At 42.9% G+C, this 12,167-nt stretch overlaps 1 protein-coding gene across 1 annotated transcript in view; it reads right to left on the bottom strand.

Annotated features, from left to right (window-relative positions):
* Positions 1-12,167, bottom strand: part of HFM1 (helicase for meiosis 1) — a 58,041-nt gene that overhangs the window by 32,388 nt on the left and 13,486 nt on the right. Inside the window, 7 exon segments of the mRNA XM_066624566.1 lie at positions 2,900-3,033; positions 3,518-3,612; positions 6,311-6,456; positions 8,808-8,909; positions 9,000-9,043; positions 10,754-10,842; positions 10,933-11,133. Of these exon segments, the coding sequence (XP_066480663.1) occupies positions 2,900-3,033; positions 3,518-3,612; positions 6,311-6,456; positions 8,808-8,909; positions 9,000-9,043; positions 10,754-10,842; positions 10,933-11,133 (811 nt within the window).

Here is a 12,167-nt window from a genome sequence, read left to right as displayed (position 1 = left end):
ATAAATCCTCTGTTTTTGTAGCCCTGGCTAGTCACTTTCTAAAGCACCTAGCAACCTGCAATAAGTAGATGGTATGCAATATACAACCCAGGACATAAAAGTATGACAGAGTTGCTCTAAAATAGTGTATAGCCTCATCTTAAGCATGTCCACTCAAAAACACATCCTACCAATTTTAGTGGGACTTACTGCCTACTACCGCAGATACACGCCTATAAGACAATCTCAAAGATGAGGGCAGGTTTTGAGCCAAAATCATGGGATTTTCTATGACTCTCGGATAAGTCAGGGGTTAAACTTGGGGGTCGGGGTATGTGACTATAATTTTGTCTGATTTTGCCCAAGGCCAGATCCTGAAAAATAACCTACCAGTAATTGTTACCTAAGAACTGTACAGTTTCTAATTTATTAAAAATATAGTAAAAAATCATAATGTATATTTTTATTCATTAACTTTTTAAATTCTGATCTTCACAACCTTTTTGTAAACACTATCAGAGTAAGTGCACTGTAAACAACATACCAGTAGAACCAATAAACAAATCCTTCTTTAAGGTGCCTGGTATGTTAAGCCAGAGGCTCAACGTATAACAAACAACTCATAACACATAACGGAGAGTGTGCAATTCAATTCACAGCAGACAGACAAGCAACAAGGAATGAGCATGAGCATGCACAGCTACACACAGTTGCAACCCTATTTACTCAGAAGTAGACCCAATGCCTTCCATGGGTGTTATTCTTACGTAATGGTGCGCTAAATTGTAGCCTCGAACTTTGTTTCAGATGAAAATGAGGATTACATCCTAGTGTTTAAAAACCAGACCTCTGCCATACATTTGCAAAATGGAACATCGTGTGATCCTGCCAAAGAGAAGGAGGCTTGCTTGATTTAAATGGAAACCTTGAGCCCTGGCTTACTTTTTTCTCAGGAGGAGTCAAAGGGTTGACTTTGGCTGCAGCTAACAGCCTTCTAATTATTTCCGCATTTTCCTCTTGCTCTCCTCTGGGCTTCTCCTATGCCTGAACAACCCTACATAAGAACATAAGAACAGCCCCACTGGAACAGGCCATAGGCCCATCTAGTCCAGCTTCCTGTATCTCACAGCGGCCCACCAAATTTATTTATTTGATTCAAATGCCCCAGGGAGCACACCAGATAACAAGAGAACTCATCCTGGTGCACTCCCCTGCATCTGGCATTCTGACATAGCCCATTTCTAAAATCAGGAGGTTGCACATACACATCATGGCTTGTAATCCGTAATGGATTTTTCCTCCAGAAACTTGTCCAATCCCCTTTTAAAGGCGTCCAGGCCAGGTGCCATCACCACATCCAGTGGCAAGGAGTTCCACAGACCAACCACATGCTGAGTAAAGAAATATTTTCTTTTGTCGGTTCTAACTCTCCCAACACTCAATTTTAGTGGATGTCCCCTGGTTCTGGTGTTATGTGAGAGTGTAAAGAGCATCCCTCTATCCACTCTGTCCATCCCCTGCATAATTTTGTATGTCTCAATCATGTCCCCTCAGGTGTCTCTTTTCTAGGCTGAAGAGGCCCAAACACCGTAGCCTTTCCTCATAAGGAAGGTGCCCCAGCCCAGTAATCATCTTAGTCACTCTCTTTTGACCCCTGAGTGACTGACCTGACCCCTGAGTGACTCACAGATAAGGCAAGGAAATGATTTCCACGTGATTTATCAATAGAAATTTCTCGTCTTATAGATGAGTATTTGTGGTGAGTATTTTTAAAATTGCAATTGTAGGCCTCCTTGGTGAGGTTCAATAGCTCACTGAAAGAGCACGTTTTTCATATATGAGGCCCCTGATTCAATCCCTGACATCACCCAAAAGGGCCAGGAAAGACCTCTGACTGAAAACCTGGAAAGCTACTACCAACCAGTGTAAACCATACTGGGCTAGATGGACCAATAGTCTAAATGGGTATAAGGCAGCTTCATATGTTCTCCCAAAATTATCTCATTTTTGCTAAAATGTATAGGGTCATGTTGTCAAAGCTAGAGTGAAATGTTTGGGGTGACTCATTCCTACTGCAGTGCTATCTTCCTACAACTCCTTTGGTGCTCCTCTGGCCTGCCTGTACAACTGTTTCTTTTGAAGGATTCCTTTCTTAGAGGGATTCTGACAATCTAACACTCCTTTTTGCACATCCCCACACACAAAAGAAGCAAATGTCATACTTCTTTATAGTGGTGCCCCCTATCTACAGAGATACTTTTTGTAGTTTTCTTAAAGTAGATTGCAAAGTGGCCCTTCCAGAGGGTCACTCTTCATCATCCCTATCCTTTCCTTGTAAATTCACAGAAGTAGTAAAGAAAATGGTAAGAATATAACAGCCTAAGAGACAAGGTTCCAAGTAATGGTGTTAATAAAGCACTAAGGAAGAAGATGGAAGCCCTAACCTAGTATGTATACAGAAAAAAACAGGAGGAAGTTTGAGCTTTATTTACTGCAACAAAAAAGGCCTCATGCAAGATATGCATGAATTACCTATTGGTGTAACAAGTAAGGCTCAGGGGAAGAAGTAATGATTGTGATCTTCTACACATATGTGCATGTTAGACAAAGAAAGGCAGCAAGAATTTATTTTCCCCCATAATCAGGCTATGTCAGCACAACCAGTGACAGGTTTAAACATGTTGCCTATAAGTACTACTGAGAAAAACCAGACTAAAAGACCAAAAAAAAAAAAAAAAAAAAGACTTTCCCCAAAAACCTTCCTTCCTCCCCCAAAAACCTTCCTTCCCAAAAACCTCACTGTCTTATGTTGCAAAATTATTTCCCAGGATGTGACTACTTTATTGTAGCCTACTATATTACAGCCACATCATAGTATATTTTAATTGAGTGCTTCAATCCAGAAAGTTTAAGAACTAACCATAATGAGTTGGGTTCTTCAATGCTCTGATGTAAAGGAAAGTTGAGCGAATCCATTCTAAAGCTATGTTCACATCAGTAATCGTATGGAGCACTATTTCAGCATTTAAGTGTTCAACAAGATGAGTGTGCAAGCTAAAACAAAAACAGAAAGTAAATTATACAGGTGAGACACACCAAACAGCACTATGCCATATTCTCCCGACAGGTGAAATATAGGCAACTGGATGCCTGGGGTCTGACCACTAGTATAGCCTGTAATTCCAAGGAACACACTCTTCTATTATGTGAAATGTTGTGGGTCTGCCTTCCTCCCCATTGTCCCATAGGGGGAGCTGCACATCCAGGAGGCCCTTGTACAGGGTCATCTTCCCCAGAGAGTTAAGCTGAGCCCAGTGTTAGAGGCTCAGGTTATGACAATAAAAAGTCAAAGAGAAAACTGCTATAGATTATTATTTGTTGGGAGACCAGTATTCTTCTGCATGCTGGAAGATAAAGATTTTCCAAGTATCTCTTTCTCCACAGTTCTAACTTCATGATACAGGAAACACACTTCTAAATAAACAAGCACTTTTTGGACAGGATTTTCAACAGAACAGAGAAAAATGACTTTGGTTACCTGCTTTCTATTGTATCAGCACCATTTAACATCTGAACATACTTGTCTCTTGTACTTAGCCTTGTCATGATAACCGCTGTGGCTGCTGTATCAAACTAAAAAATATATATATACAGAAATACAGTTTAAAATCAGAGTATGAACTGGCTACAATTGAAGCAATTCAGAAGGTAACCCTGAAAAATGTCATAATATTCACTCTTATGATGTTCAGTCATGGAAATATTCCCGTCAAAATGTCTGTGTCAAAAAACATGATGGAAGAAGTACAGCAGCACAATTTGTTCATTCTATGAGAAACATACGGGCATGCAGAACTACCCCCCAGATTACCAGAACATTTGTTTCTTTCTTATCAGTACAAGTGTGCATAAACCCTTAGACTCAAGAGTAACTTCAGAACACTATTTGCATGAATGCATGGGGGATCCAGAATGGATTTCCTTATGGAAAATATCCCTGCTTTCCCCAATGAAATGAAAAGGGAACCCAGTGAACATCAGGTTCAGCTTTTCCAGTCTATACAAGCCTATGAGCCACACACTGGTTGTATCACTGCTGTGCCAGGCACGCTGCAGGCAGATACCTAAGAAACACCAAGCCAAGACTGTCCTGCATTCAAGCTTGGAATAGCAAGATACTTGCAAAATAAGCCGAAATAGCACTGTACAGAGGCCTAATAAGACTGGGTCACTGGACAGGTAGGTCTTGGCTTGAAGTAAATGGCTTGACTGCACTGCAGCATGTTCAGCACAACACAGGGGTACATAATATGTGTCAAGCATGGTAGTGGAGGGGAGAGAAGTATTATTCTGAAGTTCACATTCTGCTCTCTATGCATGGAGGAAGTAGGATTGAAGCCAAAGAAAATCAAGACTCATCTCAAATTCAAGAAATACAGTGGACTCACCTCATCCATGGTCATAGATTCGAACCGCCATGGATCAAAAGAAGGACTTTTTTTTGCATCCCCACACATCAGAATACCTCCAGGAAATAACCAGGCATTCTGAGGTGTGGGGAAGCCTGCAGTCCACTCCAGTAGCCTCCCTGTGCCTCAGAATGCCCCCAGAAGCAAACCTGGCATGAACTGGAAATTGCTTCCAGTTACTTCCTGGAGGCATTCTGAGGCACGGGGAGGCCATTGGAGTGGGCTGTGGACCCAGTGCAACCTCTAGAGGCTCACAGGTAAGTCACTGTCATGCCACAACCCTGCCTCCACCTCATAAGCTGGGACTCCAGCATCTGTGAATTTTGGCATCCACAGGAGATCCTGGAAACGATCTCCTATGTATATCAAGGGATGGCTACTATTAGTTTTCCAATGCTTTATCTTGTTGCCTGTCAGTCTTTTTATTTCTTTTTTGTTGATGCATGCAGGGAACATGCATATGCACACATGTATGTGGTGCTTGGTGCCGGTCAGAGGAGTACAGCCTAGACCAGTAACGTAATTCTAGTTACCAGGAACAATAGCAAGAGGCCTCTGATCCACCGGCCAAGAAGGAGACCACTTTTGATTATCAATCACCCCTTCCCTCACTATCAGGGTGTTTTGCTCCAAAATGCCATGGGCGACCACACTTGCTTGCACAGCAAATTCAACCTTGTGACAAAAGTTAACTCTTAGGGTGCCCAGAGTGTTGCTGGCAGGCATTTTGCAAACACCACCAAAAGAGGTGGGAGTGACGCAGCATTGCCACCAGAGCCTGCTGCCCCCATCAGTGCTGTTAAGCAGTGGAAGGGTTGGCATGGGTGGAACTAGGGGAGGAATGGGGAAGTGTCCAGAAGATACTGGCAGCAGTGACTTGCCCTAATATCACCATCCTACTTTTCCCCCATTTCCCTTACTCACCTTGGACCTGTGCCAGCAAAGTAGCCAGTGCAGATTCAAGGTGACCCGTTGGGCTAATGAAGGCTTACTCCCAGGTAAGGGAAGTGTTCCTTTACCTGGATGAGAACTCCGTGACTGCTCCACCCCACAGTTCGCAGTGCACTCTCCGGTGGCATGGCTGCACTGGCAGGGGGTTTTAAAGTTAGGATTGGGCTCAATGGCTAAGAAACACCGAATTGTTTATTCTGATTCCCTTTTATTCTCTTTTATTGCTAATTTATTCCCACAATAAAAATTGGTTTATTGCACCTTTCACCCTCATATCCTTTTCATTCCCCAGCAAACCAGTAAGTTCTCCCATTGCCCACTACACAGAAATTCAGAACATGAAGAAGTTTTCCCCTGTGTGCACATGTAACACATGTATAAAAGCATATCCAGTAGTAGTCCTTCTTACACTGTCAAGTTGCATGATTTTCATTGCTCATTCCATTTCCCAGTTGTCTACTGAGAAATAGGAACTGAATTTCATTGAGGCACATATAAATTTGTTTATACAAAATGTATGTCCAGTACATGTTAAAAAACAAAGCAAGGACAGCTTACATATATGTTTGTGGATAGATTTTTCAGGTATGAAAGATCTAGATAAATCAAATGGTACTATGAATTGTTTATACTATATGAAAATTTTCCTGTTTTTTTATATCAATATTTGGTAGACAGTTCTTAAATAAATAACTCAGAACCTCATTCAGCCTGCAAACTCAAGCCTGTAGCATCTACTTTCTAGTAAACAAGGCATTATTAATTATTCAAAAATAGCTCTACTCCAAATAAAATCTTCACAAATAATGATGACTACAGAACTTTCACTTAACACTTTAGTGTCTGAACCACTGTAAGTATATGGAAACTTTTTCTTTAAAATAATTTTTTAAAAAATACATTCTACTTACTTGAGGTCTTCCTGCTCTTCCAATCATTTGCAAAATGTCAGTTTCACTATATTCCTGAAACATTCCTCCAGCATAATGCATTGTTGATTTTATAACCACCAAGTGTGCTGGTAAATTTACCCCCATAGCAAGAGTACTAGTAGTAACTGTAAGCATTTAAACAGGTCTGCATATCAGAAATGACTTTCAGAAAGCAACAGACACAATCTCTATCCTTAAAAATCACATAGTAATAACACACAGCTTATAAACCTACCCATTCTGCTCTTCCCAATATTATATAAAATAGTCTAAAAACTGAAACTCATGTCCCCAGGAAGTTTCTCTGCTGTCCTGCACCAGTTATGGAGAATGGCTGTGATATCAGGGAATGTTCACAAACAAATTGCTGTGGAGAAAGTTTTAAAGGAGCATTTCTCAAAGTGTGTCACTTTGCAAGGTCCACCTATCTGAAACACCACCAGAAGTAACTGGCAATGATATCATCACTTCCTGACTAGAAGGCCAGACACGGCACAACGAACACTGGTAAAAAGCTCAAGGTGGACGCAACAGCTTTTTCGAATGTACAAAAAGCACACACTGGAGCTCTGCCCACTGAACTGAGAGCCCAATCCTGGGCTCTACTGCCAGACAAGCACCGGTGGTAGTCCAGTGCTTGCTGGCATTGGGCTAACACAGGGTGGACACCCAACCTCCACCGCTTGGCTGTCGTATGGAGAGGTAAGCGGGGACATGGGGGGAGGTGGGGAGGAGATGTTTCGGGGAGGTGAGCGGAGGGTGAGGGGAGGCGTGCCAGGGGGAGGGAGGGGGCAGGAGGGAGGTGGGACCAGTGGAGCTTTGCTCCACTGAATCCAAAGCCTCCGTGATGGGCTTACCACCTGACACAGGCACTTGATTCACTGCCGACCTTTGGGTTGGCGGTGAATCGAGTAGCCCCATTGCAGGGCTAATGTACTTACCCAGAGGAAAGGGACAAAAGTTCCCTTATCTTGAGCTGCTGCCGGCAGCTGCCTTGGGTGCCCAGGATGCAGCGGCAGCCATTTTTGGCAGCGCCGTAGCCCCACACCCTGGGCAGCTCAGGACTGGGCTGCCTGCCTCCTACTGCTGTTTGTCACGTTGCATTGCTCATCTCGCTGTCAGCTGGCAGGAGTCTGGGGGTTCAACATGTACTATTGGACACCACCACTGGTTGAGAAATACTTGTTTAAAGCAGAAGGTAATAAGCAGTTCACTTTCTGTCAGGGAAGTAAAAGGTCAAGAGAAAAGGTCTGTTTGGTCAAGAAAAGGGGACAGGGTTTCTGTATGTTTGACAGAATGTAGGGTCAACATCAGGAAATCTAAGGGATGGGAAGTACAGTTGAAGAAAGACCAAGGACATAGGCGGCCCAAGAAACAAGGTGGCTGAAGGAAGAAGGGCAGAAGAGGCACTTGCCACCAAAACAGGGATCCAAAAGAAGGTTAGATGATATAGGAGAGAAGGAGAGGAAAATTATCTGAGAAAGGGTCTGGGGAAATGTTCACACAGAAAATCACCAACTTTTAGTGGCTTCAAGAGAAATGCAGTTCTATTAACGACAATTTATTAATCACATTTGTGTTCCTTGATGCGCCTGAATACCAGCCGCAGAGATGTTGCTTTTATAGCCTACTGTGCGCTTCCTAAAGGCATCTGGCTGACCACTTTGGAAAACAGAATACCAGACTAGTTGGACCCCTGGCCTGGTCCAGCAGGGCTTTTTTGATGTAGTACATATGCATTTATCTCATTTTATCCTCACAAACAACCCTGTGAGGTAGATTAACATGCCAATTCGAACTAAACCCCCTCCCGCCAATGTAGCGATGCTGCACCCAGCGAGGGAGAGTCCAGAGGTCTTCTCAGGGTAAGGTAACTTTTGTTCCTCCCCCTGCCCATCCTGTTCCTCCCACTGCCTACCCCTGCCACCCATTTACCGACACTGGAGGTGGGAGGCCTTTCTGCTGGCCTGTGCATGTGGCTGCCAGCTATGTGAAATGGCAGCCTCACCGTGTGTACCAGTGTAGGGGCACTTCTGCTGCATCAGCAGCATTTCCACCAGCAGAAAGCCCAGTTTGGATTGGGCTGAAAATGAGCAAGGGACTGATCCAAGCTTATCTAGTGAGCTTTAAATCAAATTAGGGATTGGAATACAGATCCCCTACTCTAAGCACACCATTTTATCCACCACATGCACTAGCTCTGCATTTTGGTAGTCTCTTGTGACTATTATTGTTCATATGAATAATTATTATTTATGTTGAATTAGTTACACTATAATTTATACAATTTAAATTGTAGAGGTGTCTCCAGAAAATTCACAGTCCATGAAACTGTTCCTTATTATCACTTAGTGTTTCTTAATTTAAAATGTCAGAATGATAATGTATTGGCATCGCACAAAGAAAAATATTATTTTTAAAAACAGAAGCATCAACATGGTAGTAACAGTTGTGACTGTCAAATATTTATACTCACAAAGAACTGGTATGTCTCCCATATTAAATGCTGTTTCAATCGTTTTTCTATCAGACACCTCCACGCCCGCATGATGATAAGCTATTCCACAAATCAAGAGATCTACAAATCAAATTCAGAACCCAAACATTACCCAATGTTCTTACCACAAATGCACCATCATACTTTCCCCAATTAGTACATCCTACATACCCCTCAGTTTGGCTTCATGTATAGAATGTGCAAACTTTTGTAATCTTCAAAAAAGAGGAGATATATTAATGTTACAATTAATATGACACCAAACACATTGCAAAAATGTAATAAATGTACATAAAGGTGTTGCCTCTGGTTCTGTGCACATTGGTAGCATAATACCAATATATGTTGGTCTATATAGAGAGGGAGCTGGGAGTAATCAAGTTCTGGTGATTTTATAGAACAAAGTTCATTGATAAGGAAAACAGTTTTCAGTTCACAGAAAAGAGCTTTAAAGAATTCTGATAACTGATAATTGTATGCAGACTGAACAAAAACAACTGGAATACTCAATACCCACATCTCATTTGCTGGCAGCTCTGTGGTGCAAAGCGGACAAGTCCAGGATACATATGGCCTATGCTGAAGAGCAGATCACCCAAGGAAAATTTACCACAGATTTTCATGGAGCAACTGCCCAATGTAAACATCAAGTTAACAACATGGCACACACATGCACTGACTATGAGCCCAACTGGTGCGCACCGTCACAAACATGCTGTAAGGCACATTTGTGGGGCCTACCGCCAGGCAAGCTCCAGTGGTAGCCCGGCGCTGGCCAGCGTCAGACTAAGCCGGGCGGGTACCCAACCTCTACTGCTCGGTGGTCGCGTGGACTGCCAAGCAGCGGAGAGGTAACCAGGGACATGGGGGGAGGTGGGGAAGAGGCGTTCCAGGGAGAAGTGAGGCAGGTGGAGGGCGGGGAGAGGCGTGCTGGGGGAGGGAATGGGGAGGGAGGGAGGGAGGCAGAACTGGTGGAGCAACACTCCACCAAATCCAAAGCCTCCATATTGGGCTCACCGCCTGACACAGAGGCTTTTGATTTACCACCGACCTTTTGGTCGGCGGGGAATCGAGTAGCCCCATTGCGGGGCTACTGTGCTTACCCAGGGGAAGGGGACAAAAGTCCCCTTCTCCCGAGGTGCCGCCTGCAGCTGCCTTGGGCACAGAGGATGCGGTGGCAGCCTTTTTCGGCTTGGGCTGCCTGTCAGCTCATACTCTCTAACAGTCATCAGAAAAACATAACATATGAAGATTACCATTTGAGTTTTCACTTTTAAAAAAAATTAATGAAATATTGGTGCAAGTTGAAATGTCTATTCACCCAAAGAGCCCACGGGCTATTAAAAAAATTGTTGATTTCATAATAGACCTATGATATAGGTCTATCCACAAGGTCGCCAGTTCGAGGCCACCGGCACCGTGCGACCTTGAAGCAGCTGACAAGCTGAGCTGAGTTATTCCATCTGCTCTGAGCGTGGGAGGATGGAGGCCAGAATATGAAACCAGATCCGAAAGAAACATCTGAATGTTGTGGTTCTTGAAAGATAGAACCTTCTTTCAATTGTAAAAATCCCTACGGGGATTTAAATAGCCTGCCTATGTAAACCGCCTTGAATAAAGTCTTGAATAAAGACCAAGAAAGGCGGTATATAAATACCTGTATTATTATTATTATTATTATTATTATTATTATTATTATTATTATTATTATATAGCTGGTTTTTGGGTTTTTTTAAAATAATGAAGTAAAAAACACATAGCACTGCTTTCTGCACTTCTAACTTTGGAAAACACCAAATTCCAGGAGAAAAGAAATCCATTTTCACCCACCTTTAGCAATTGGACAGAGCCCACAACTATTGCTATTTATTTCACTAAACATAGGGAGACCAATACTAGGAGAAGGTCTATCTTCAAAATGGTACCTTTGTTTTTGTTCTATATTCATAACAAATTTAGCATCTTTTGCTAGGACAGATGCTGCCTGCTGTACTCCTTTCCTTGTGGCACAGAACTGTAAATAAGAAAATTCACTGTTTGTACTAATAATTCGACATGATATACAAGAATATTATAATCACAAAGGGAAAGTCACAAGATATACCACAAGGGTTGGCTTTTGTTCAGAATATGTTTGAATAACACTAGCCACTTTGTAGTTAAGAGTTAAGTCAAATTTGAATTCCGTTTGATTACTACTGCAGGGAAATCCTAGCACTATTTTGCGAAGTTTCACTGGTCGGTGTCTTTCATCTATTTTCAGGCATACAGCAGACCTCTTGCCATCTGAAAGCCATTCTGCAATCTTTAAAGAGAAAAGAAAGAATGTTATGCTTGAAGCTGGGAAACAGTGCCCTGGGCTGAAATCCAGAAACAACCTGCTCTCAGAACTGCACTTATGCCATCGAAACTCCTTTAGGTTCACAGTATCTGTGATTCAATGTGTTCCTCTCCCTTATGAATACAAACTACTGACCTGGCATTTGCACTGTAATTTAGACTGCATATTACTGACACACTTCTTGTATGGTAAACATTTCTCTCTGATGGAGAGTTTGTTTACATATGATCACAGGAAGGATATTTATGATCGATATTTCTAGTCCAGTGTTGCATAGTGCTGACACAAAACAGCAAAGGAGGGGAACACATTTCACAAACAAGCCCCTCCCTAAAAAACATTCTCCCCCCTTTTCAGTGATTTTTGCTTGGAAAAGAATATAAAACTGCACCTGCTGCTTCTTTCCCCACATTAAGACAAGGTGAGGTGGGCCCATCCAGATAGGAGGGCCTACCCAAGAAGGAGGGAGCCTACCAGACACTGTCTTGCCAACGGTTCTTCAAATTTAGAGCTGGCTTTGGGGGAAGAGGAAACATATTCCCATTGTTTGGGATCCCATTGCTTGCGGAGCTCTGCTCTGCCAGATCCTGAACTTTGTGTCGGGCTAGAAAGCCTGACACAGAGGGTGCAATCCTAACCAAATTTCCAGCACTGAGGTAATGCAGCTCCGAGGTAAGAGAACAAACATTCCCTTATCTTGAGGAGGCTTTCTTGACTGCCACCCAGCTGCAGGATGCAGCACATGCCCCATTGGCACAGCTGTGTCAGTGCAGAAAAGTTGGTTAGGATTTGGGCCAGAGTCTCTCAAGACTGCCAGCAAAATAGCTGGTGCAGACTTGAGAAACCTCATTGTGGGGCTTGGGGCTTTCCCTGGGGGAAGGGGACAAAAGGATACAATAGTAGCTGCTTTGTCGCTGCTGTCCCAGTGGGTGCTGGGAATCTCAGGATTGGGCTGTAAATTGAGATTAATAACCTGGAGGATACTTAAATGTCTGTCT

The sequence above is a fragment of the Tiliqua scincoides genome, chromosome 4, assembly GCF_035046505.1.
Source record: "Tiliqua scincoides isolate rTilSci1 chromosome 4, rTilSci1.hap2, whole genome shotgun sequence".
Taxonomy (NCBI): domain Eukaryota; kingdom Metazoa; phylum Chordata; class Lepidosauria; order Squamata; family Scincidae; genus Tiliqua; species Tiliqua scincoides.
Note: the sequence above shows the minus strand (reverse complement) of the source record. Positions and strands in the feature narration are given on the sequence as shown.